At 43.9% G+C, this 25,223-nt stretch overlaps 1 protein-coding gene across 12 annotated transcripts in view; it reads right to left on the bottom strand.

The window, feature by feature from the left end:
- Positions 1-25,223, bottom strand: part of RAPGEF4 (Rap guanine nucleotide exchange factor 4) — a 277,233-nt gene that overhangs the window by 54,205 nt on the left and 197,805 nt on the right. For all 12 annotated transcript variants that reach the window (XR_004902609.1, XM_028509418.2, XM_028509417.2 and 9 more), the window contains 5 exons: positions 8,269-8,353; positions 6,383-6,443; positions 4,365-4,441; positions 3,790-3,936; positions 1,829-1,944 (listed from right to left, as the gene is read on the bottom strand). Coding sequence is in view for 11 of the 12 variants with exons in the window: in XM_028509418.2 (XP_028365219.1) it covers positions 1,829-1,944; positions 3,790-3,936; positions 4,365-4,441; positions 6,383-6,443; positions 8,269-8,353 (486 nt within the window). In the remaining variant the exon portion in view is untranslated. The remainder of the gene's footprint in view (positions 1-1,828; positions 1,945-3,789; positions 3,937-4,364; positions 4,442-6,382; positions 6,444-8,268; positions 8,354-25,223) is intronic.

Below are 25,223 nucleotides of genomic sequence, written 5' to 3' on the forward strand. Positions count from 1 at the left end.
ATTTTCCTGTGACATCTGAAGCATTATTAAAGAATGCAGATGATCACCATAACTTGGCCTAGTTACGTTCAAGTTGTACTGAAGAACACTAAGGAAAATCATTGGGGATAGTGAGAACCTTCACATAAAAAATGTCTTCATTCTCACCCTCCTCGGGAAGGGCAGCTGATAAAAACACTTGAGCAAGAACATTTTCAAAAATGAATAGCAGTGAAAAACAAAAAAGAAATAATGAAGAATTCTGGATAGCTATTTTATAGTTTTGTGAGTGAAAAAATACTTTAACGTAGTCCATTTTATGTCAGTCCTGTTGAAGTATAATGGTTTGCCATGTGCAGCAGGTAGCGCTGAGGACACAGAACTCAGATTGCACAGTTTGCTAGTCATCTGCGCGGCTAATGGAGAAAAAGGCACAGAAGCTGATCAAGCTGAACGTGAATCTCAGTGCTATCATTACAAGCTTCGTAATCTTGGGCAAGTGACTTGCTTCTCCAAGCCTAATTTTTTCCATCTGTTGAAAGGGGTTGTAATAAGGGATTACATGAAATATGCAAAATATACTATGGCTATTCAATAACACTGTATTTCTTCTCACCTTCCTTGTAAATATGCCAAGTCATCCAGATGAAATGTCTGAGCCTTAGACTTTTAGTCTGAACAATAAAAATTCATCAGTACTACAGAGAGCGTGCCGGTGAAAGGGAACACCCCATTCACGGGGCAAACAAAGAAACACTACTAGGATGTGTTCTTTGTCAACATATCATTTGGTGACATTTCTTTACCTGCAACATTGGTTTTTTTATCATCCTAAGACTGAAAATTAATCTTTATTTTAAAAATGAGATTCTATGATTTTCTATTTCTTGGAGCTACATTTCCTAATTCTCCTGTAATTCCATTCAAATAAATGTTGGTACATTTGATGAAAAAGTCTCAAGCAGGAGGTTGCTACAAAAGATGGAATTGAACGTAATACGTACTCTGTAAAGACCCAAGTTACACGGGGGCCCGAGAAGCAAGTACCCGTTTGACATGAGCAGAGGTAACGATGGGTGAAGCCAAACGTCTGCTTCCGGGCTGCAATCAGCAGATTGTCTTGCATTTGAAATCTGGGTTTCTGTCAAAGATGCTCATTCTGACAACAGGATGGAAACACTTCTTGAGAAATCCTCCATAGAAATTCAAACACCAAAGGCTCTTACCACCTACCAGGGCAGTGGTTTTCAACCTCTTCCATCTGATGGCACACCTAAACTAATTACTAAAATTCTGCAGCTCACCAAAAAAAAAGTTGTTTTTCCGATCTGACCAAAAAAAAGGAATAGGTATAATTTTGATTCATTCACACCGGATGACTATTGTTGTATTGGCTGTTGTCATTGTTTTATTTGACAATCTAGGGAAAATATGCCAGTGCCTCTGATTAAAGTCAGGTACTGCATGTTTTAAAAAATTCTTGGAGCACACCTGTCGAAAATCCCTGCCCGGGGGGCCTCTGTGTGCCCTAAGCTGCCTGGCATTCCTGCTTCCGTTGTTCTCTCCGATGCCTCCTGTTCCAAAGCTATTGCAGTCTAACACTGTATCTACAGAGAACACTCAGAGTAGGGGAACAGTCTCCCCCAGATTACTCCAGGCAGCACCAAGCTAAACAGTGCCGGAAAGGGATACATTATACTCCACAAAATGTGTGATTAGTCAACAGAGAGAAAGAAGTCGCACACCGCCATCTTCCACAGAGAAGGAGAACATGCTATTGTAGAAATGACGATACCATGTGAAAAGGTTAATCATAGTCTGGCAGTTGCAGTGCTGGATGCAAACCTACTTTTGCTGAGGCTGTGCGTTTCCTTGATTAGAAGCCCTGTTCCCTGCTGGGACCTTCTCCAGCACCAAGACATCTTGGTCATGTTCTTTGAGTCTGACTGTGTTCGCCTCAACGTCCTGCAAATACAAATCACACCACATACAGATGCTGCCATTTTCTCAGACAATGAAAAAAATTTCAAATGCTTCAGAAACTCATTTGGTGCTTGTGATGCTAATTGTTGTGTCTACAAATTAAGTCATTTTCAGAGTCAAGGGCTGGAATGGTCAGAGAGAGGAGCAGATGAGGGTTAGGCATGTGGTTTTAAAGCTCTGCTTTTAGTCCAGATTCAGAAAATCTGCAGAGTAAAGAGGAGCGTGGCTGTGCTCCGAGAAACCTTTGGGGAGGGTGGGTAGTGGGACATGGGGGGGGCAAAGCATTTACTCTTTATAAAAACATGTGGCAAATGGCATTTAGCTTTGATGAAGTTCTTTCATTCTGATTTCCTTCTGAGGCTATTTAATTTTCTGAAGAGTAGTACTTTTTCTCTCTAATCAAAACACTGTTTACTCTTTTAAAAAACAAAATCAGTTTGTAATACATTAAAACCATTTTTCAGATATGTGAATAATTTTATAAATCACATCAATAATATGGTCCTCATGTGATTCTTTCAAAGGATTTTTTTTGCTAAATGCGAAGTCCATATGTGCAAACCTCGAAGAGTTAACATTTACCTGTAAGTTTCAATGTCATATTAAATAATTAATTTTAAAAATTTAATGTGCTTTTTCTCATCATTTGGTCCCCATTTTAAAAGAGATTAGATAAGAACCAAGGCAAATTCCATGTGGTATTTTTTTCTATATTGTTCAGTGGTATGTGTTCAATGGTAGTTTTTAATTGAACTTTCTTTGCACTAAGAGAATGCATTCCTAAGACAAACTTTGCTGTCAGAAATTTTGCCACCAGAGGCAAATATTTAAGGCTGTGTAGTGATAGGTGTCTGTACATAAGGAATACAGAATGATGTTGTAAATGATCATTAACTAATGTCAAATGTTCCAGAAAGCATAGAAGCTGCATTTTGGACTTTCAGGTAAGAGACGCACAGAGACGCTAAGGGTAGGAGAGGCGGAGAACAGAGTCTCCTCTGTCAGCCAGCAGGAAGGGAACAGAGCAAAATGACCCTGGAGGGAACAGTGTCTCTGTGTGACCTCAAGCTAGGGAGGGATGGAGTAAGAGCCACCTGAGCGCTCAGGGGTGATGGGACACTGTCATCCTCGCCAGCAGTCCATAATCAGCCCATAACCTGCCAAAGCAGGGTGGATCCTCCCCAGGGACCAGGGGCTGCATGGGGTGGGGAAGGGCCAGGGACCACCTCTTCTACAGATCGCCCACCCTCACAAATGCCATGCCAGGCTTAGAGGAGGCCCATCTGCAGAGCCAACTTTAAACACAATTATTCTTCGCCTATTTGCCAAAGTCTAAAATCCCTTTAGTGTGAATCAGTTTGACATTAAGCACTTCAAATAAAAATGCTTGGTTAGAGTAACCATGATTAACACTAATTCCCGTTAAAACGTAATCACTCCATAAATCAAGAGAGGGTGTGATGTTAAAGAAATGTTCAGATTGGGAAGAGACTGGAGGTGGAGACTAGGAAGGTTTCAGATAGAGAAGGACATGTGTGAGGAAGGACACAAAAGCGGAAGCCTTGGGTGGCAAAGAGACATGTCTGGTTTTGGCGTTTGCCAGAGTCCCCTGATGTCTTCAGTTCTCACCGACTGGGCCAGGTGAGAGCAGAGCCCTACCTGGGTATGCCCCTGGGCCCACCAGCACACTGACCACCCCAGGCCTGTGACGAGGCTCTTTGCTCCTGGGGCCCTCATTAATCACAGCTCAGTGGACATGACGCACAGACCTTTTACCTGGCCAGAGGGAAAATGGGACACCCCTCAGCCAGTTTGCCTTGGACTTACCCTCAGAATCCGGTTGAAATCCTCCTTGTCTACTCTTAAGAAATGGCAATTATCTTCTCGCAAGACAATAGAGGCGGCTCTGGGGGCGTCATTCACCAATGCCAGCTTGCCAAAATCATCTCCTTCGTGCAGGGTGCACACCACGCCCTGGAGAGAGCAGACGTTCGGGTGAAGGTGACCCTGAGACAGACCTGATGCCCACCAGCCTCCCCCCACGAGACCCTCTGTCCCCCGCCTCACACACTGTGTATACAAATGGGCCGTACCCAGGGATGCCACAGAGGAGTTATGGAATTAAATTATAATGTTACACTTTTCTTTCATTGAGTAATATGGGCTATGGAATTACTTAAATGTATACATTATAATCTTTAAGGTGATGCGCCCCCACAAAGTTCAATGCTACTCTGAGTATAGTAATTTAGATAATTTATGATTAGAGATGCTATAGTGACTTTTCTACATTGAGTAACAATGTCATTGCAAGTTTAATTGTAGCACTACATTGTTAATACTGAGAGCCACACTGGTAAATGGAACATAATGAAGATCCAAATAGAAAAAGACACACATACCTTGCCATAAATGACTACATTCACGGATCCTTTTAGGATAATGTACCAGGAGGTGCCTTCTTCTCCCTGGTTGAACACTAGATGCAAAAAGATAAAAAGACTTACAACAAGAATAGAAGCACATCAATATAAGTTACAGCTCATCAGACCTTCATTTTAAGTTCCCAGAACTACGCATTTATTCCCAAAGGAAAAAAGGTACTGGCAAATACTGACGTCTTCGGGTGGAACATCATCTCCTTTTCTCTAGAACACAGCAGGGACAGAAGGCTGCTCTGCTCGCCCCGCCCTGAAGGGTCCGTTTTTACTGGCTACGACTTCACCAGCAATTCGCTTCGTCAGGCCACACGCTCTCACCCACCATTCATCAAAACTTACTGTGCCATAGAAAATAGTTTTTAAAAATAATCTGACCAGTAATGTGAAATTTGAAAACATGCAAATCAGTGCTACTTATGTTTACGGCTATAGATGTCTACATATATATTTTTCTTAAAAATGGGTTGGAATGATAACCACTATGTCTAGGATAGAAATTACTTGGGGAAGGAAAGAGAAGAATGAGACAAGGGAGGAAATGACTGGATCTGTAATTTCCTTCTTTAGAAAACATAAAAAATGTTGCATGTTAGTGTTTAATAAAGATTAAAAGGGTACGTGTAATAATCTCTATTATTTGTTTGAAATACTTAAATATTTCATTATAAAATGAAAACAATCAGTAAGTTTGAGTGAAAAGAATGAAAGACAAGTTGTAGATCACCACTGACCAAAAAATTTAAAGATTAAAAGATTTAAAAAAAGAACTAAAGCAAGCCCTGGCTGGCATAGCTCAGTGGATTGAGTGTGGGCTGGGAACCAAAGTGTCTCAGGTTCGATTCCCAGCCAGGGTACATGACTGGGTTGCAGGCCATGGCCCCAAGCAACCACACATTGATGTTTCTCTCTCCTTCTTTCTCCCTCCCTTCCCTCTCTAAAAATAAATAAATAAAATCTTTAAAAGAAAAGAACTAAAGCAAACCTTTCAAATTTCAAGAGAGGCCATTCTTACTACATTAGGTATCAGTGTTAGAGATGCCACTTTTGATGACAGGAAAACATTTTGAAATGTAATTTTCACAACTTTTTGCCTTTACAATTTTTGCCCCCTGCTTGTTTGACTAACGTAACTTGGCCCGAAGAAGGAGAAAGACTTTTCCCAGAATGTCCCCTGAAACCCTCACTGGTGTCCATGAAACAAGTGTTCTTTCTGCGTCTCTAGGTTTAGGAATTTCGCGTCCAAACGGAGTGCACGCATCCCTTCATGGCAGAACTCCTGAGAGCCTCGGCATGCCGCCGCACGCGCCTCTCCAAGAGAGGTTAGAGAGGGTGGCATTACCGACCAGGCGAGACCACTGGCCCTACTTTTCAAGACGGACTTTGCAGATTAGTGGGAAACGCTAGGCTGAATAAATTTATTCACATTTATTGATATCAAATTTCACTTTTTGCTTTCAAATATAATCACAGAACTAAATTACAGTCTGGACTCTGGAGAGATCCGAAATATTAGTACTGTGTAAATATTTGGGTCAAAGAAATTCTTTCAGGCTTGGAGCTGATAATGGAAGCGAGAGAAGAAAAGGAAAACAGGATCGTTTATCATTCTAAGTAGCCCTCTCAAGAGATGGGTGAGTTCTTCCAAAACCACCCCCTGGAGTGAGGTCACTGTGGAAAGCTCCTGCCTGAAGAGCAGCTTCATCCCAGCTTCCTTCCACACCACCCGAGACAGGGGATAGGGAGCGAGCAGAGGCTCAGATCAGCAGCCGCTCCCACGCTGGTCCCGGAAAACCACTTGCCGCAGAATATCGGACACTTCCTGGGAATGGCCACAGGTCCCAGAAAACAAAAGTGCCACAGGACATCTTGCCAAGTCTGATCCAGGCCCAGGGAAGGGGAGTATTTGCAGCCAGGCCCCCGTGACACATGCTGGCGAGGGGGCCAGCCAGGCCCAACGTCCGATTGCAGCTTTTACTTACAGACAGTGCCTCCTTTGGCGTGAGACTCAAAAATGAGAACCCCTGCTAACTCCCGCTTCACCTGGAAGAAGAAGAGAAGGAATGTGGAAAGCCCAGATTTGGGGCAGCAGGAGGGGCACCTTCCTTTTCTGAACAGAGCCAACCGCCCCTTCTTCCCTGACGGCCATCCCCGCCTCTGCTCGCTCTTAGTGTCGTCTAGAACCTCTTTCACTAGTTTTGCCACGAGATACTTAAAGCTCTCACAAAAGCTCTTTCATAAGCCAATTCATACAAGACAACTGCTCAGGGGACCGTTGGAAATGTGGTTTCACATATCTGCATTGGCCAATTTCATTGCCTGGCTTTTGTCTTAGATGAGAAGGTGAAGTGTCTACAACATCCTATGACTCTGTTGCTACTAGAGGCCCTTTCCTGCATCCCACATAAGGCATCACTGCAAACATGTTGGAAAATTCAGTGAGTTCAAGTTGAATAATTAAGCTTAAATGTGTGAGCAGATATATATTCCAAGACAGCTTAAAAAAAAACAATGACAAAAACTAAGTTCCAAATTATCATCCCAGATTTTGGCTCCATCACCCTGAAAATCAAGTAAACTGAGACTTCCCCACAGTGCCTGGGTACCCGCAGCTTGAGGGAGAAGAGACTACCCACGGTCCACTCGATTCCATCGGGCCTGGGAAGTCAGAACGGGTGTGCTGGGGGCCTAGAGTGCAGGCAGGGAAAGGGGTCTTCCCTCGCCTCCTCTGCAGTGGGGCCCCAAGGTGCTTACACGTGCTGGGGCTTCCCAGGCGAGGCTCCCAGGCACTAGACCTCCTCCCTGCCCCCAAGGATGAAGTGACAATGACAGGGCAGTGGTGGGTGGGAGCGGAGGCTGGGCTGGACCATACCCCTGGTTACTCCACGTAGGTGAGCGAGCGTCTGCACCCCCAGCAGTGCAGCGGGGAGGATTGTGAAGGCAGCTCTGTTGGGTTGAAGGCGGAAGGGTTTGGAGCCCTTCTGCTTGGGGCTCTGACAAATGCCTCACTGCTCTCTGCAGAGACCTCAACCCTCCCCCCAGGGCAGGGCCCACAGGGACTGCTACCAAGTGATAGCTCACTATCAACTAGGAAGTTGGGAATGAAATGCAAATTGGGAATGCAGGTGTTGCTAAGGGGCCTTGGTACAGAATTTCCGAACATTGAAACAACTTTTTATTATTATTATTATTAAATTATTAGCATATAAGAGGTGTGTTGTCTGTAAATCCTATTCCTATGTTCCTTTCATGAAGGGAGTTGTTTCTGTCCCTACTCAGAGGCCAAATTTCTGCCCATACTTTCCTAAATATCCTAATCATGCAAAAGTTTAGAGTCAGATACAGCCATCGGCCATTTTCCACTACTGGGTGCTGCTGCTGGGCCCTAACATAGCTGAAGTAATGCTCTCCTGAATCTTCTCCTTTGTTTTTCAAAAGGGCAGCAAACCTGGGCAAAGCTGGCCAATTGGGCCAGGACAGGTCATCTTGATTTCTCTCCTTCCTCCCTCTGGCTTTGCATTTCATAGAAGGAACTCAGGGCCCCTTTTTAAGGCCTGGCTTTTTTGTCTAAGTATGTAGGTTCCAAGGTTCAGGTTTGGAAAGATTAAGCTTATGTTCAATCCTACTCACACCATACTGCTTTGGGGTTTAGAGCAGGTGGCAACTACTAAAGATGTGACAATACATGATCCATTACAGTGATTGTTCTCAGGTATAACTTATTTAGCATCTCATGAGAAAGACTAAGGATGATTTGTGAGGTAGAATCCAGGCACTCCTGCCCTCCACCCCATATCAGACTCCTCCCGTCCTAACAGTGCATTTAACTCAAGGTCCCCCTGACCGTGCTCAACAAGGGGCAACTTACGGTGGTAGAAAGATGGGATAAGGCTTTGATGTGAAGGAGCTCCTCATAGATAATCTCTAGGTCATCCATAGTCCTCTGGCCAGGTCTGCAGAGAAAAGAGTAACAAGGGAATAATGAGAAAAAATTCATCACTGAAGCCTGAAATAGAGAAATGGATGCAAGGGTCAATACTGCATTCACAGATTTCTTAGGAATAATCTCTTAGGAATAATACAAAGGCGTTGGCAGAGGGTCAGGCTACGCCATTACAACCCCCGAAGGAACGTTTGAAAGGAGTGTGTTCTCAGTGCCAGAACGTGCACGGAGTCCCCTTCCCTTCCAGTCGCACAGGGAGGACCATCTCTGCTCACACTGTGTGTAGTTGGCAAACCCATCTCCCGCTTTGTAGATGATCGCCCTTAATAATGGCTTTTCATTACCATCTTAATCAATAACAACAAAACTTGTCTTTTAACACAAGTAGAAACAATTTATTTCATCAGCTGGATGATTGATCCAGATTCCTTGGGATCCTGTGTGGTATCTTGGCCTAACAGAATAATCATGCTGCTGCCACTAGGCCCCGGGTTATGTAAATGCTTCCACAATAGGACTTAACAAAGGGTGTACAGAGACTCGATATTTTCTTTCCTATCCCTGCACAGGTGAGGGCATGAGATGGCAGAAGACAAACAGTAGCAACTTGGACTAGGGGGGAAGGTAAAGAAGAGAGGTATGTACTTACATTTCCCAAACTCTGTGTCATGATGACCACTGTTCCAGGAGGTGTTGATCAGTGTACTAGTTAACTTCCCCCCTATAATTTATTATAAAACTAGTATCCAATCATCTGCTTTTCACAGGGTATGTGGATGTTATGGACATTTTGGCATGGGAGGACAGGGTGGATTCCTAGTCATCTTTCATGTCTATAATTGTTCTGGAATCACTGACAGCATTTAATGAGAGATCAGTGAGAAAATATAAGTGGTCATAATTTAGATTTTCTCTTTTTTAAGATTTTATTTATTTATTTTTATTTATTTATTCTTTTTAGAGAGAGGGGAAAGGAGGGAGACAGAGGGAGAGAGAAACATCAATATGTGGTTACCTCTTACATGGCCCCAAGTGGGGACCTGGCCTGCAATGCAGGAACGTGTCTTGACTGGGACTAGAACTGGCAACCCTTTGGTTCGCAGCCTGCGCTCAATCCAGTGAGCTACAGAGGCCAGGTAATTTAGATTTTCTACTGCTCTCTGCAATATAAGAAACCCCGACTAATATGTTATTGAAATTTTAAATTTCAAATTTGTTTTTAAAACAAACTAGTTATTAATTGTGAGAGTGCTAGGAAGTCGATATCCACAGGCAGCATTTACTTGCAGCTAACTTCTGCAATCATGTATGTTACTTGTTGTATCATCATCAGTCTATTTTATGTATTTTGCCCTAAAATTTGACTAATTTATAGTATTATCATATGATCTCACTTATACATGGAATCTAGTGAACAAAACAACAAAAACTAGAAACAGAAGCTTGGACGCATGGGACAGACTGACAGCTGTCAGGGGCGGGGGTGAGGAGAGAAGGTGGAGCGGTGAGACAAAGGGCACATATGGGTCACCCACAGACACAGGCCACAGTGTGGTTAAGGCCAGAGGGGGGACAGCCGGAGTTGGGGGAAGGCAGACAAAGGTGGGGGTAAATGGGGACATCTGTAATAGTCTTAACAATAAAAATAAAGCTAAAAAATTAGTAATTTATGGTATTATTTGATGTTACTATATACACTAAACATTTAAACATTAAATTAAGGATGACATTCCAACCTTAATTACACTGTATTTTTATAAAGTGTTCATTGGGACTTCCAGTCAAGATGGTGGCACAGGCACACACAGCTTGTCTCCTCGCACAGCCACATCAAAATGACAAGTAAAATATAAAACAACCAACACTCAGAACCATCAGAAATCAAGCTGAATGGAAGTCCAAGACCTATGGGATTAAACCAAACCTATCCAGACTGGTAGGAGGGGTGGAACACAGAATGAGCTGGTCCCACATCCAAATGTGGGGATGAAAATTCCGAAGGGATATCTTGGTAGCAAGGAGTGCCAGCCCCACATCAGGACCCCCAACCCAGGGTTCCATGCCAGGAAGATGTCCCCATAACATCTGGCTGCAAAAATCAGCAGAGATTGAGTCAAGGGAAGAAACTTCTGGAGTCCCAAGCAGTTCCTCTTAAAGAATTCACACATGGACTTACTCAGCTTCACTCCCTCTGAGCTCCAGCACCAGGGTAGCAGCTTGAAAGGCACCAGTGGCATACACGGAGAAACTGAAGTGTTTGGCATCAGAGTGAGAACTTGGGGACAGCTTTCTCCCAGACAGAAAGGTAGACAGAAGCCAATGCCCTTTTCTGAACCCTCCCCTTACAAAGCCACAGATCTGGCAGGCGGGTGCCATATCTGAGACTCTATCAACCTGGTTAACACTATTTGCCCTGCCCTGCCAATCCCGAGAGCCTCCATCCTACCCAACTTATGGGCCCACCCAAGCTGCTTTTATGTATCAATGCCTGTTGGTACATGCTTCACAACTTCCTAAATCCCTCTCAAACAAGCAACAGCCAGCCTCAGTGAGCCCCCACCCCCCGTACTTCTTTATAAGTGGCCTCAGGCCTGGCACTAGCAGCAGCCAGCCTTGGAGATCCACAGAGAGCTCTATCCCATCCAACTTATGGACCCACCCAAACGGCTTTAAGAATAGCTGATCTTGGCTCCTAAATCCTATCAAACAAGCAACAGCTGGCTTCAGTGAGCCCTAGCAGCAGTCAGATTAGAATCACAGCTTGACTTCACCTCTGAATCTCCAGCCCAGCACAGGTAGCAGCCATCTCAGGTTGCTTTACAGCTTAGGCAGGGTGCCCTGGACAAAGCACAGGTAGGGGCTAACCATGGTCTGCACCACCCAGGAAACTCCAGGGCCAATGCACCCAGTGGACAGCAACAGACCACAGTGGAACACCTCCACCCTGCCCCTGCGCAGATGATCCTCTATGGAGGGTGGACGTTGGCGGTCAGTGATCACAGCCAGTCCCCGAAGCTGACTGGCCTGGGTAAACTCCTCCCATTGACCTGCCAACAGCAATAAAGATTTCATTTCAAGAGGAGGGTGTACTCAGTCCACACAAAGGGCTCAACTTGAGTACCCAGCTTGGGTGATAGAGGAGGCTGTGTCACTGGACCTCACAGGACACCTGCTATATTAGACCACACTACCAAGGCAGGGAGTCAAAGCAGCTCTACCTACTATATAGAAACAAACACAGGGAGGCTGCCAAAATGAGGAGACAAAGAAACATGGCCCAATTGAAAGAACAGATCAACACTCCAGAAAAAAGAACTAAACAAAACGGAGATAAGCAATCTATCAGATGCAGAGTTCAAAACACTGGTTATAAGGATTCTCAAGGAACTTAGCGAGGACCTCAATAGCATAAAAAAATCCAGTCAGAAATGAAGAATTCGGTAATTGAAATAAAGAATTTACAGGGAAATGATAGTAGAGTAGATGAAGCCAAGAATTAAATCAATGATTTGAAACATAAGGAAGCAAAAAACAAGCACAGTGCAAGCAGCTTGTGGGACAACTTCAAGTGTTCCAACATCTTAGGGGCACCAGAAGGAGAAGTGAAAGAACAAGAAATTGGAAATGCATTTGGAAAATTAATGAAAGAAAACTCCCCTAATTTGGTGAAAGAAATAGACATGTAAGTCTAGGAAGCACAGAGAGTCCCAAACAAGATGGATGCAAAGAGGCCCATGCCAAAACACAGCATAATTAACATGCGAAAACTCAAAAACAAAGAGAGAACCTTAAAAGCAACAAGAGAAAAGCAGTTACCTAGACTATAGCTGATTTCTCCAAAGAATCTTTGCAGGCCAGAAGGGATTGGCAAGAAATATTCAAAGTCATGAAAAGCAGGGACCTATAGCCAAGATTGCTCTACCCAGCAAAGATATCATTTAGAACTGAAGGGCAGATAAAGAGCTTCCCAGACAAGAAAAAGCTAAAGGAGTTCATCATCACCAAACCATCATTATATGAAATGTTGAAGGGACTTACTTAAGAAAAAGAAGATCAATACTGGGAATAATAAAATGGCAATAAATACGTATCTATCAACAACTGAATCTAAAAAACAAACTAAGCAAATGAGAAGAACAGAGACAGAACCATGGATATGGAGAGTGTCTTGGTGGTTGCCAGATGGGAGGGGGTGTAGGGTTATGGGTGAAGAGGTGAGGGGAGTAAGAAGTACAAATAGGTAGTTACAGAATAGCCATGGGGATGTAAAGGACAGTATAGGAAATGGAGGAGTCAAAGAACTTATACGCATGACCCACGGACATGATCAAGGGTGCAGGGATTGCCTGAGGGAGTGGGGGGTGCTGGGTGGAGGGGGCAAAGGGGGCAAAATTGGGAAAACTATAATAGCATAACCAATAAAATATGATTTTAAAAAATGTTCCTTGGTCAAATAACTTTGGGGAGTGTTGATGTGTTGAACACAGCACTGGACTTCGAGTCTGAAGATAAGGTTTTAACCATAGTGCCACCCCTCACCAGCTGTGTGACATCAGAGCCACAGTGTCACCTGTAAATTGGGGACATGCTTCCTGTCTGAGAAAGATGTGAGGGCTGAAGGAACCACTGAACGTGAAGGCACCTGCATACTTATTTGTGTAAGTGGGAAGAAAATACCCAGCAGAATGATTTTCAAAACTCAAACCTTTTTGCACAAGAAGTTAAAGTGACAAAGTACAACATTTGGGCCAGCAAATTACACCTGAAATTTAGTCAGTTATAGATAAGTACTCTGAGCAACCAAAACTCAATCACAAATATTCTAAAATAGTTAACTGGATTAAATAATTTTCATTTATCATAGATGACAGATCAAGTGGGGCTAATCGGAGGAAGAAAACTCTTTGCACACCTTGCACATCACCTTCTCAAGGACAGCTTTGATGTGAACAAAGGAATATGATATCCCTCTCTTACAGCATCAACGGAGAATACATGTCCTAATTTTGACTACACCAAGACAGGTACTAAGTCCATGACCCAGGGAGACGCCAGCCAGGCTCACCTCCTGCCAAGGATCACCACTGTGCATCAATCCAGTGCCTAATGGTGCAACTCAGAAAGTATGGGACCCAAAACACACCAAAGGAAAATCTCTGGCCACAGGGTGCTGAGGGAGCCAGGCCTTCTTAGCAAGGGGCCTAATCTACCACTTGACCTAGACGTGGGATTTTGAAACGAGGATCCGTGGGGATTTAAAAGTCAATTGAGTCACCTCAGTCCACCTGCTACAATAGAGGCAGCTAAGGTGAAAGTCTCAAGGTAGGCATAATAGGATTATGGCTCTTCAGCCAAGGAGCTGCCCTGCTGTTCCTGCTACTTGACATCCGCTGCAAATAGCATGGGCCTCCCTAGAAGCCTGGCTAAAGAGAAACCGTCTCTGAGTCTCACTCTCACCTCTGCAGGATGGGCTGTTAGTGAAGGAGGAGAAAACCTCAGTGCATAAAAGGGTTAGAATTTAGCTCCAAAATCTTAACAGATTCAAATTTAGAATTTTGGGAGCAGACCTATATGAGTTTAGGAAGAGTGTTTTTACATAATATGAACATGAAATCCATATCGATCAACTCTTTTTTCAGGTTTAATTGATTCTTTTAATTAAAAAGTTTTTGTACTAATTCTTACAGATTAAAAAGTGTTGCCCTTAGAATCTACATATCACATTAAAACTGATTATATATTAACCAAGAGTTAAAACCTACAAGGAAGGTCTCCAATGCAGCATATTAAAATTTTGACACAGCTGGTTCAAGCCGCCCGTTGAGCCATTATTGGTGGGCTGAGGACCGGCACCAGAGTGTGTGAGAAGAGAGGCACCGACGGCAACATTCAGGCAGTGTTTGGAACACACTCAGTTCCCGAGGCCGAACACCAGGGAGCTGTGACTGAGGCCCTCACCCTCCTGGCTCTCTCTTGCAGCTTTCCTAAACATTTCCTCTCAACGTCTTTTTTGGTCTGTTCTGTTCACCTCCTAAACTGTGCCGTGCCCCAACAGTCTGTCTCCAGCTCTGTTCTCATTTTGTTCTGATTTCTCTTCCTGGGAAAAATCTCCAACTTTCATCTATATATGCTGAGACCTAAATCTTTATCTCCAAACAAATCTGCTTCCTGAGCTCTGAGAGCAACCTGGCCATCTCTTCCCAGCTAACCCACAAGCTCCACAAGCTCAGTCTGGGCAAGGGCGCCCCCTCGTCACCACACAAGGCCCTTTAGAAGCAGCTCTCAGTGCACTCTTGCAGACTCACCTGTCTTCCCTCTCTTCATGTCTTCCCTCACGGCTCTGCCGTCTCTTCCACCCATGCCAGATATTTCTCCATTCCTCAGATATGCTATGCTCTTCCATATCTCCAAGACTTTTCACATGCTTCTCTCTTTGCCTAGGAATTGTTTTCTGCTTTAATCCCAGCTCATCTCTCAGGTGAAATTGGTTTTCCATCTTTTATTCTTCCATAACCCATGGTTCCACTATTGTGGTATTTACAACATACTATGAAGAATGATACTTGCTTAAATATCCATAACCCTGGGCTGCTCTTCTCAAGAGAAGCAGCATCTGGTAGTGCAAAGGGCGCTGGATTGGAAGCAGAAACTGGATTTGAGACCTAAATCATCAACTTCCTAGTGCCCAGAATGCTTGTTTCTGCATCTGCACAGTGGGAACAATAAACAGGATTGTTGTAAAGATCAAACGAGTTAACATACACAAAGCACTGATACACTGCAATCGTGATACAAATGGAGGATGAATTATTATCAGGGCAGAGGTTCAATACAGCTTATCAAATGAATGAATACACTAGTTCTCACAATTCATGCTGAATTCAGGATCTGCCCAAGGGATCTATGGAAGCAACATCATGAACCAGTTCTTGTTTTGTGGCCTGAAAAAATGGGAGCTTATGCTCTGTTCCCCTTCCTATTCACGGTCAAGTAAAACAAGGTGGCCGTGACACAACTCACTGTATCCTGACAAATAATTAATGGAGGAAGGAAAAAGGATGAAAATGTTGGTCCTTGCCTCTTCCTCTAAATCCTGCTATTAGGATTTCCATAATGATGGAAAAGATATATTTTCTAAAAGATAGACTTATTCACCCAACTGTGAGGAAGTAATTACCATCTTAGACTAGCTGAAGTTACTCAGACAAACTCAGTCAAGATCAGGGGGGCCTGGACAGAAGTGATCATTCAAGACCATGTAGCGCCTGCTAGGCAGGGCCCTTTCCGGCCAGATTGTTGTCTGCAGTGCTGAAGGCCTGATGGGGAAGACATCTGAAAATCCAAACACCACGTAAAGCAGACAAGCACCGCCACCATGAACCACAAACCACAGAACAGCACTACTGGCTGGTCGGAGAGCTGCAGGAATTCTTGGATGACAGAAAACAGATAGACATAAAATGTCTAAGAAATAACTGGAAGCGGCCACAACTCAACACTGAGAGAAGAAAACCAGCACCAGAGGAAGACGGCATTGCTGATAAGACCAGGACAGGAGAGGGTCAGAGCGGTTCCCTGCAAGGCTGGTCCAGTCAGGCCCGCGGGCAGAGCCCGCCCACACTGAGCACAAGGCAGAGGTCGAGTTCAGGGCCCCCCTCCCCACCCTGCACAGAGCAATGGCAGTACAGAGTTTACTGCTGGGCTAACACTGCAGACCTGCTCTCTAAGACAAACGCCCAGCAAGGAGCCTGCTTCTGAGAAAGAATCAGAACAGAGCGTGTGAAAGCCTTGGCCCTCCTGCCAGACACGGAGGAGGACAAGGAGTGGCAGGATTTCTGGGAGGAAAATCACCAGAAGGGCTCCATTCCTGGAAAATTCTCCTTAGTTAGGCAGTTTGTGGGAGGATGAAGGGATTCAGCATGCCTGCTCAGCAGCAGGTGCCTCTCAGAAAGCAAAGCCTGCCAGGAAGCATGGCCCCACGCCTTCAGGGGCAGCTCTGTCGGGGGAGTGACCACCACACCTGCCCAGAGACCCACGAGGCAGCTTATTCCACCCTCTGGTGCTCGTGAATCAATAATAGCCACTGTGGAGAAATAAAGACGTCCCTGGGGAACTGCCCGGATGCTGTGGAGAAAGCTAGGGTAGCAGTTTGAAACAGAATGGAACAAAGCTTAAAAACAGTTTAGTCTCTGAGCCCTAAATAACATTCAAGATGAAAGGAAAAAAGAAAGCAAAAAACCAACCCCGAGGTCTACAGTGCTCAAGTAATCACAGGGCAGGCCACTGTCATTTGGCAATCCAGCCAGGTGGCCATGAACTTTTTGGTTCTGTTTACAGAAAAATTTTAATGAAGTTCCAGAAGTCAGCACTGCAAGGTGGGAAGAGACTTACTTTAAAAAATGAGTATATGGCAGTTAGCAAAACAACAAAAGGACTCGGGAGAGGTTTGCTACCAGCAAAGTCACTGTTGCCTGGGGCCTCAACATGTCATTAGGACTGAAAGTTGATGGAAGTCTCCGGGAAGAGGCCAGACCTGTGCCACCACACTGAATCCACGTGTGAGCCCCTCTCCCAGCCTAGGGGGATCATCCTGTTTATGGCCGCGGGGACCAGAGAACAGGCCCCGCCTCCTGCGAGGCCACAGCTCAGAGCTGCTGCGCCATCTAGTGTCTCAGAGAAGACTCAACTCTCCTCCCCGGCCTTCGACAAAGGCTCTCCTCTTCATCTACCCCACGCCTTCAAAAGAGCACCTGATAAATCTACAACGGAGCATTCCCCACACAATCACTGAACAAAGTCGCATTTTAAAAGCAGGTTTCTCCTGGCAAACAGTGGCATGAAGCACCTCTCATGCTTTGGTCTTTACAGGGGTGACAGGGAAAAAAATGGAGAAGAGATTCTGTAAATCAGCTCCCAGCCTGTGCAGACAGGAATGAAAGGGTCCCAAGGACTGAAGGCAATTTGGCTTTCAAGAGTCAAGGGAACACTGCGCCCGGAGCAGGAGGAGGGATCTCCCAGGCACCTTCAAGGAGTAACCGATGAGGCTGGGGAACTGAATTGACTCTCCGGCGGCTCTGAGTAGCAGCCGGTGAATGTACCTGGTCTTTACTTGTCCTTCTCCAGATGTCACAGGGAGAGATATTAGGCATCCCTGCTTCTTTACAAACCTGCGTGGTGCCACACTGATGTGGATTTGTCGGATCCTGCTGTGGAAAGGCCTAGTTTCTGCAGGGGATGCATTCTGGCAGCAGTGTCTAGTTACAGACAAGATAATAAACGGGGATGGATGGAGAAGCAGTTTATACATTAAAGGATGGGAGGGCTCAGGTGATATTGGAAGCTGCTGGTAAATACAGTTTTATCAAGGAATTTATCAAGGTCAGAGAGAGGGAGATCCTCAGTTACTGGAACGATGATAAAATGAGGGATTCATCCAGCACCAAGAGGCACGTTCACATGGACAGAGGTAAAACATGCGCATGAGAAAGCAGATAACCCAGTTCTCCTGGATCTGCCGCCTAGCAGACCTATTCCTTGGTACATGGGGAAAACACAGAAAAGTCAACATTGTAAGCACCTACACAAGCCCCAGTCAAGCTTAAAAACAAAGGAAACACTTCACTATATTTTTTCTGGGCGTGGGAATGCAACACTGCTCCTCAGCCAAGTTGACTTGACTGCTTACAAAGTTACTTCTTCAACTTGGGTCACTTTCCAGCACTCCTAGATCTTCTTCAGAACTCACCTCTTACAGTTCCCTTACTGGTAAGTTTGCTGCGGTTTCCCACCCCCCTGTAGACAAATCAACAAATTGTGTTTCTTTTCTTCACTTCCCAGGACCTTTACTTCTTAACAGTTGGGTCGTAAGTGTAGAATCATTCTAGGAGCCCAGTGACTTGACATTTAAAGTGTTCTGCCAAGCCCTGGCTGGGTGGCTTGGTTGGTTGGAGCACTGTGCTGTACACCAAAAGGTTGTGGGTTTGATTCCCAGTCAGGGCACTTACCTAGATTGTGGGTTCAATCCCCTATCAGGGTGCATACAGGAGGCAACTGATGTTTCCTCCTCACATCAATGTTTCTCTTTCTACCTTTCTCTCTCCCTAAAATCAATAAACATATCCTCAGGCAAGGATTAAAATAATAAAATAAAAAGGAAGTGTCCTGCCCGCTTTGTCTGCTCACCTCCCTGCCATGCCACCACCCCTTCGCCTTATTTTAGTCCAGAAAAGCGCATTTTAAGGTTATCAGATGCAATTAGGCATTTTTTAGTTCTGATAGCAAAGCCTGTGTACATGGGGATTCTTTCCATCCTTGTAAAGTTAGAAATGAACACAGTTTATAGCTGCTGTAAAGAGCAAATGGCTTATAAATATTTGTGAGGAGTAAAGTCACCCATCAGAACGGGGTGGGGGAAACGTACTTCAGGGCTTCTGAGTACTAAGTGTTTTTAGGACAATATGATTTGAGATTTTTCATTTTTAGAAAACTAAATATTCCCAACATCTTTCCAGCAAAAGTATTTACTACAAGGACATGCTAGACGTTTAACATCAAACCATTTAAAAAGTGCAACTGTATTTTCCTTTAAAACACCTAAGTAGCAAGTTGAAAAAAAAACTGGATGGAATCAGCTAGTATAGCTGCCTGCCTTTGTGTATGAGGCACGTACACACACACACACACACACACACACACGTGCGCGCATACACACATTATACACACACACATACATACACACACGTACACATAATATATACACACATGTATATGTGTGTGCACACATGCATATTAGATGGAAAATGCAAACTGTTTTGAGGAGTTAGGTGCTTACAAGAATGCATTATTACATTTTTCTTGTAAAAATTGGTTCTTAACTAATCAGGGACAGTGGGGTCATCCCTATTACTTTGGATTTCACTGTTTGCTTAGTAAGTCCACCAGACAGGACAGAGTTAAGGAAACCTAGTAGAGAGGAAAGAATATTAGACATAAAAAAATAAAATTGGATTTTGGAGTAAGCAGACGGGCTCAGTTCCTGCTTCAGCCACATGTGCTACTGGGTGACGTTAAGGAAGGTACTTGACATCTACCAAGTTCAAGTTCTTCATTTGTAAGTTGTGGGAAATAAGGCCTACTCAGTGCACAGAGTTATTCTGAGATTTGTAGAGGTGCTTTATGGGAGGTTACTATATAAGCTTCAGTGTGATTCATTTATTAATTATTAGTTTTTATTTGTAATTCTGGCTAGGGGGCTGATGTGAATGTTTTTCTAGAGTAGATGGTACACTTGTACTCCACTCAAGTCTATATGGTAATAATTGAAGGAGATAAGATTTGTTTGTAACAATTATTTTTAAATCAGATTTCCTCAACATATTTCTTCCTCAGTGCTTAAAGGGTAAACCCAAGAGGCCCCTTTGAGTCCCTCTGGCCCAGGACAGGGGGTAGAGCACAGTGACGCACACAGGCTCTGGGGTCAGACGGACCTGGACCAAATCCCGGGTCCATCACTTCTGGGATAAACACAGTAACCTGAGCCTGTTTCCTAGTCCATGAAATGGGGATAATATAAATAACTACTGAATAGTTAGTTCTGTTGAAAGAATCGAACCAGATCATCGTCGAACACAGTGCCTAGCACCCACGAGCTCAATAACTGTTGGCTGTGATGAAGTACAATCCTCTTGTGAAGGTGAGAGAGGGTAAGTAGACACTATTGACCTTAGTTTATAGCTTAGGAGATGTGTCGTCTGGAGTTGTCGGTGATTTATTGGTGAATTGGTAGGACTGGAATCCAGGGCTCTTGTGCTCAGGATTTCTTTCACTTTATGAGCAGACTCTTGGGTCAAATGCATGTATCTCATATGCTGTCATTAAATTTTCAAAATATAATTAAGTTTAATCCATAAAACTCAGTATCTGATGTCCTGTCTTTGGTCTCAACCCCTCCAAACCAGTCTTCACAGACAGAAGAGAAACATACCTACTGCAAAGCTGACCACACCGAACTTCCTTCTAAAATCCCCAGCGGTGCCCCAAGTGGCTAATAATATCCAAGGTACACAGAGGGTAGCAGACCCCTTCAGTCTGACCTCGGCCTAACGCTCAGCCACCTGTACTAACGCTCCTGGTCTGGGCCCTCCTCCAGTGAGAAACAGCTTACTGTTCCCTGATGGAACTGTCCTGGCATCATGTTGCCTCCTCCCCACACCTGCTGGGGAGTTCTCTCTTTGTTCCAGGAAGAAGAGCACTAAAATATTGTGTTCTGCTGGTGTTAAGAAGAAAGGGCTTGATAAAGTAAAGTACAGGGGACATAGTCAATAATACTGTAATAACTACGTGTGGTGCCAGGTGGGTGCTGGGAATACTGGGGGGATCACTTTATGAGGTGTCTGAATGCCTAACTGTTTTGCCTTACACCCGAAACTAATACAAAATAACGGTGGGTGCAAACTGTAATTGAAGAATAAAATTAAAAATATAATAAAATAAAAGAAGAAAGGACTTGAGAATTAACCTAAACATCCAGCAATGAAAAGCTGAATGTATTAAGGAACATTCAGAGGATAGATTACTATGCACCTATTAAAAATCCCATCTTTAAAGAATATTTAAGGTGAAGGGAGAATGACAGGATATGTTATTAAGTGTAAAAAGATAGGAATAGAAATATAACCAGAGGGATAAACACCAAAATGTTAATAATAATTATTTCTGGGAGGAGGGATTGTAAGTGTCACTTACAGTCTTTACCTCCTTTCAATTTCCAAAGTTTCTACAGAGAACAGATTGACTTTAACAATCAGAAGTTATTAAAATCTTGAGATAATCTTATAATGAACCCTAGGCTACAAGTGGGAGCTAGGTCAGCCTCCCCCTCCCCTAAACCTGAACCCGCGCGGCAGCACCCCCACCACTGGGTTCTGGGGCACGGCAACGTGAGGGATTGCGGGAAATTGCTTCCAGACAGGGGAGGCAAATCCAACTGCAAGGCATGGCCCACTTAACGCAATCCTTTCTTCTGGTAAATTCTACAAGCTTTCACTAGGGCACAGCAATCCTTCCGCGAAAAACAATGGTGAAGTTTGTCCCACTGTGAAAGGAAAGATCCGCGGTGAGTTTATTTCATTAAGATTAGGCTCTTTCAGTCATGCTTCTCCTCTCCCCTCATTTGCATCTGAGAACGGACTTTACAACTCTGAACCTACTCTTGGCACACCCCCACAAAAATCAAAACCCTAGGCACTGCTGACTGTAGGTTTGCTAATCTGGGTTCCGCTGAGGAGGCAAATTTTCCTGTAATTAATCAGGATTTCAAATTCCACACCCTCAAAAACAGCTTGGGCAAATAAAGACCCTTTTAAAACAGGCTCTGCTAATTAAGAGAAAATACACACGTCTCAAGTGCCCTCTAGAGCGAGTGTGTGGAACAGCCAACACCCCCCAAACACCTCCCCCACCGTTTTATGTCATCTCAAATTGTTCCCTTTCAACCTGATGCCCTATAGCATATGCTAGCAAACATTTTCACATAAAATAAACGAACTGAAGTTTCTGAATTTCCGACCCATTTGAAAGAGTACAGAACCCAGCACAATTCTCTCGTTATATATATGTAGTAAACAAACATATTTTATATGTTTAATACATAATAATAAATGTTAAAAGTTCATATTTTGTCTGCTCAGATCTCACTGACAATCTTTTTCTGAACTACTTGAGCTTCTAGGCTTTTAGGGAATTTCAGAATTGCAGACCTACCCAGAATTAGATTTGAAAAACGGCATCTACTTCATTTCTCTCCCACCTTTAGGCTGGTTTCTTACAGATCTTTCTACATAGTGGAGCATTATATCTCACTTTACCTGGAAGAAGAAGTTGGGAGTCTTGTATGGCAAGAGCCTCCTTTGTCCCCTTGAAGCCTTCTTTTATCCAGCTGGTTTCAAGTTTATACCCCCTGCTGACCTGGCCACTCTGCATCTTTCTGCCCATGCCCCCCATCCAGAGTGTCTGCTCCAAGTTAGCCAGAATGTACGTCTCTACTGTAAGGGTCTCCACTGTATCTATTTGCCGTAGGGTAACCTCTTGTTTGTAGGCTTGCAAACAAAGCAAAATCAAAACAATAAGTCCAAGGCCTCGTTTTAGGCTTGATGGCCCTGTCTGCGAGCTGCAACAACAGCACCGTCAAACTGTCACTGTTCTATGGCACTTGCCCCCAGATGCCATCCAGGTCTGCACCTGTGAAACCAGCATGGGCATTGTGAGTCACTCTGCCTGCCACCACATAAAAAGCTAATTTTACATTCAGAATGTATGTTTTTTTTCCCAATACCAATAGCAACAAGAGTGTGCCAAAAAAAATTCCCCTGAAGCTCTATTCTGTTTTTTAAACTACAGAACATTCTTTCATAGTTTGACAGTTAAAATGCCGCAGTTAATGTAATAAACAGAGAATTTTTCTAAGTAGCCTGTCAAAACAAGTGACACTTTTTTTCCCCGCCAGCGAGTCTCAGATTCAGAACAATAGGAAGTACCTTTCAAAGCAACATCTTCATTATACAATCAAATTCTCAAAGTAATCTTCTCATCAAAGAATATTGTGTTATTTCTTTCCCAGTAATTATCAGAGTTCTGCAACCTCCCTGGCAGTGGTGACTGCTATAAAATGCAGCTGTGCTGAGTTAAAAAACCGGGGATCCTGCTCCGGTCGATACAGAGCCAATGCCTCTCACGCCTCCACGTTTCTGAATGACTTGGCAGTTGGGGTAAAAAGGCAACATTTTTAGGACCTATGAACCCACTCTCAAGTCTCCAAGAGCAAAGTGCTCAGCTGGTCTCTTCAAGGACAGCAGTGATGCCGGAAATTCTTGATCAACTAAGCTTACTTTCTTTCCACTTAAATAAAATAAGGTAGAAACTCCAAAAGTTATCATATTTTTTAAAAAAAAGTGTGTGTGTGTAGAGTTTGAAAGTCTGTCTCGTTAAATAATGTCCTTCTCTTTTAGTTTTCTGTCTCTTGGGGACTGTCTTTGCGATAGAAAGAAAACCCAAGGACACAGACTTGAAAGCGGAACCACCAGCCCACTTCCCATGTTTGCAGTTTCATAAAATCTGGGAGGTGGGAAAAATCCCAAGGGCGCCCAAAATATTCTGGTGAAACCTGCTCTTTAACAACCAGTGATAGGCTGGAAAATTTCAATCTGTGGCAATGTAATTTTCTCTGAAGAATCTTTGGGCTGCCAAGGACCATACAATTCAACACTTCAGGGGAGAGAAATGCAGCACAGGAACAGAATTCCATTTCTAAGGGTGACTCATGAAAACAGCTCTCTGGCTCTTGTGAGGGCAAATCAAACAATTAGCACGAAGCTTCCTAGCAGGCGCCTAGCACGTAGCAGGCACTCACTAAATGTTTGTTGCATCTGAATCTAATTTGGGAGTGCCTCTCCCATTGGATTATAAACTCCCCAAGGCAGGAACCATTTTATTACTTTTTAAACCTCTTTGGTATATACTCAAAAATCTCTGTAAATAGAATGATATTTCTGCCTCCCTTGGTCAGAGTTCAAGAACCGAGGGAACATTTAGCTGGGCTGTAAATTCATGGGGATATGGCCTTTTCTAACTCCCACAGCAGATGAAACCCCCTTCTGCATATTATATTCAGGCTAACACCCATTACATTTTCCTTTGCTGTACAAAATGCGGCTGTGATAAAATGATTGCTTGCATAATTAGTTGTGTAAGGTCTGTCTCCTGCACCAGAAGAAAGCCCCAGGAAGGAAATGCAACCCTCTTGTTCATTCAATGCTGCAGCCTTAGCAACTACCATAGTATCTAGAACAAAACAGATGTTCAATAAATATTGGTTAAATGAATAAATGAATGAATGGAGTAAAATGAGGTATGTTTTTGCCTTTAAGGAACTCACAGGTTACAGCCATGTTCAACAGGGGCATTCTTTCCAGGAGAGCTCCTCCTTTTGCGGGTTCTGGTGTTGAGGTGTGCTTAGCATCCCTTGATCCCAGTCACTGGCCAATGAACACCAGCAGTGGGGCCCCTCACGTACTGAGACAACCAAACATCCCCCTGTATTTCCAAATGCCCCAAGGCGGCTGTCCCATCTCGGATTCAGAGCCCCTGTATGGTGTTGACTTTAATGAAAGTGGCACCAAAAACAGCAAGTAGGGGATGGATCCAGGAAATGATGAGGAAGTAAAGACAATGGGGAGACGGGGTGTGGAGAAGAGAGGGGAAGCAGTCTGATGGGAAAGAAAAGCATGGCTTAGAAAGGTGGTGTTTGTTTGAGTTCTCCAGGCCCTGGGGGCTCTCTCGTGTCCCCTCAGCCGCTGCCCCTAGGATCTTTCAGGGCAGACAGAGCATACTTTGCTTGGGAAGGTTTCTTGGATGCTACTTAGGATTATGTCTGTGAAACTCTAGCTTTCTGTTTGATATTTGGGATTTTTCTAATAAAATTTTTGTTTGAAGAAATAAAAAGTTGAAGGAAAAATAAATTTTGTCTGTTTGCAGCTAAAAGAGAGAAAAACCACTAGACCTAGAGTCAAGGATGAGAGGCCTTTAAACACATGGCAGGGGACATTAAGACCCAAGAGAAAGTCTTGCCAAAGGGGACATGGTGTGATAAAAAGTGAAATATGTTGAAAAGCCGTATGCAGCACTGAGTAAGGGCAAGTCAAAGGGGGAGAATCCTGGGGAAAGGAAAGAAAGGTGAGCTGAAAGGCTATTGTGAGTTGGTGTGAGGGGTGGACATTGAGGTAGCTGGTCTGAGGGACATCTCACTTTTGGAAAGTGACCAGTGGACACAGAAGACATGTGGAGTTCAACCCTCTTGTGGAAACCCGCTAATAAAGGGAGGTCCG

Source organism: Phyllostomus discolor, chromosome 4, assembly GCF_004126475.2.
Source record: "Phyllostomus discolor isolate MPI-MPIP mPhyDis1 chromosome 4, mPhyDis1.pri.v3, whole genome shotgun sequence".
NCBI lineage: Eukaryota > Metazoa > Chordata > Mammalia > Chiroptera > Phyllostomidae > Phyllostomus > Phyllostomus discolor.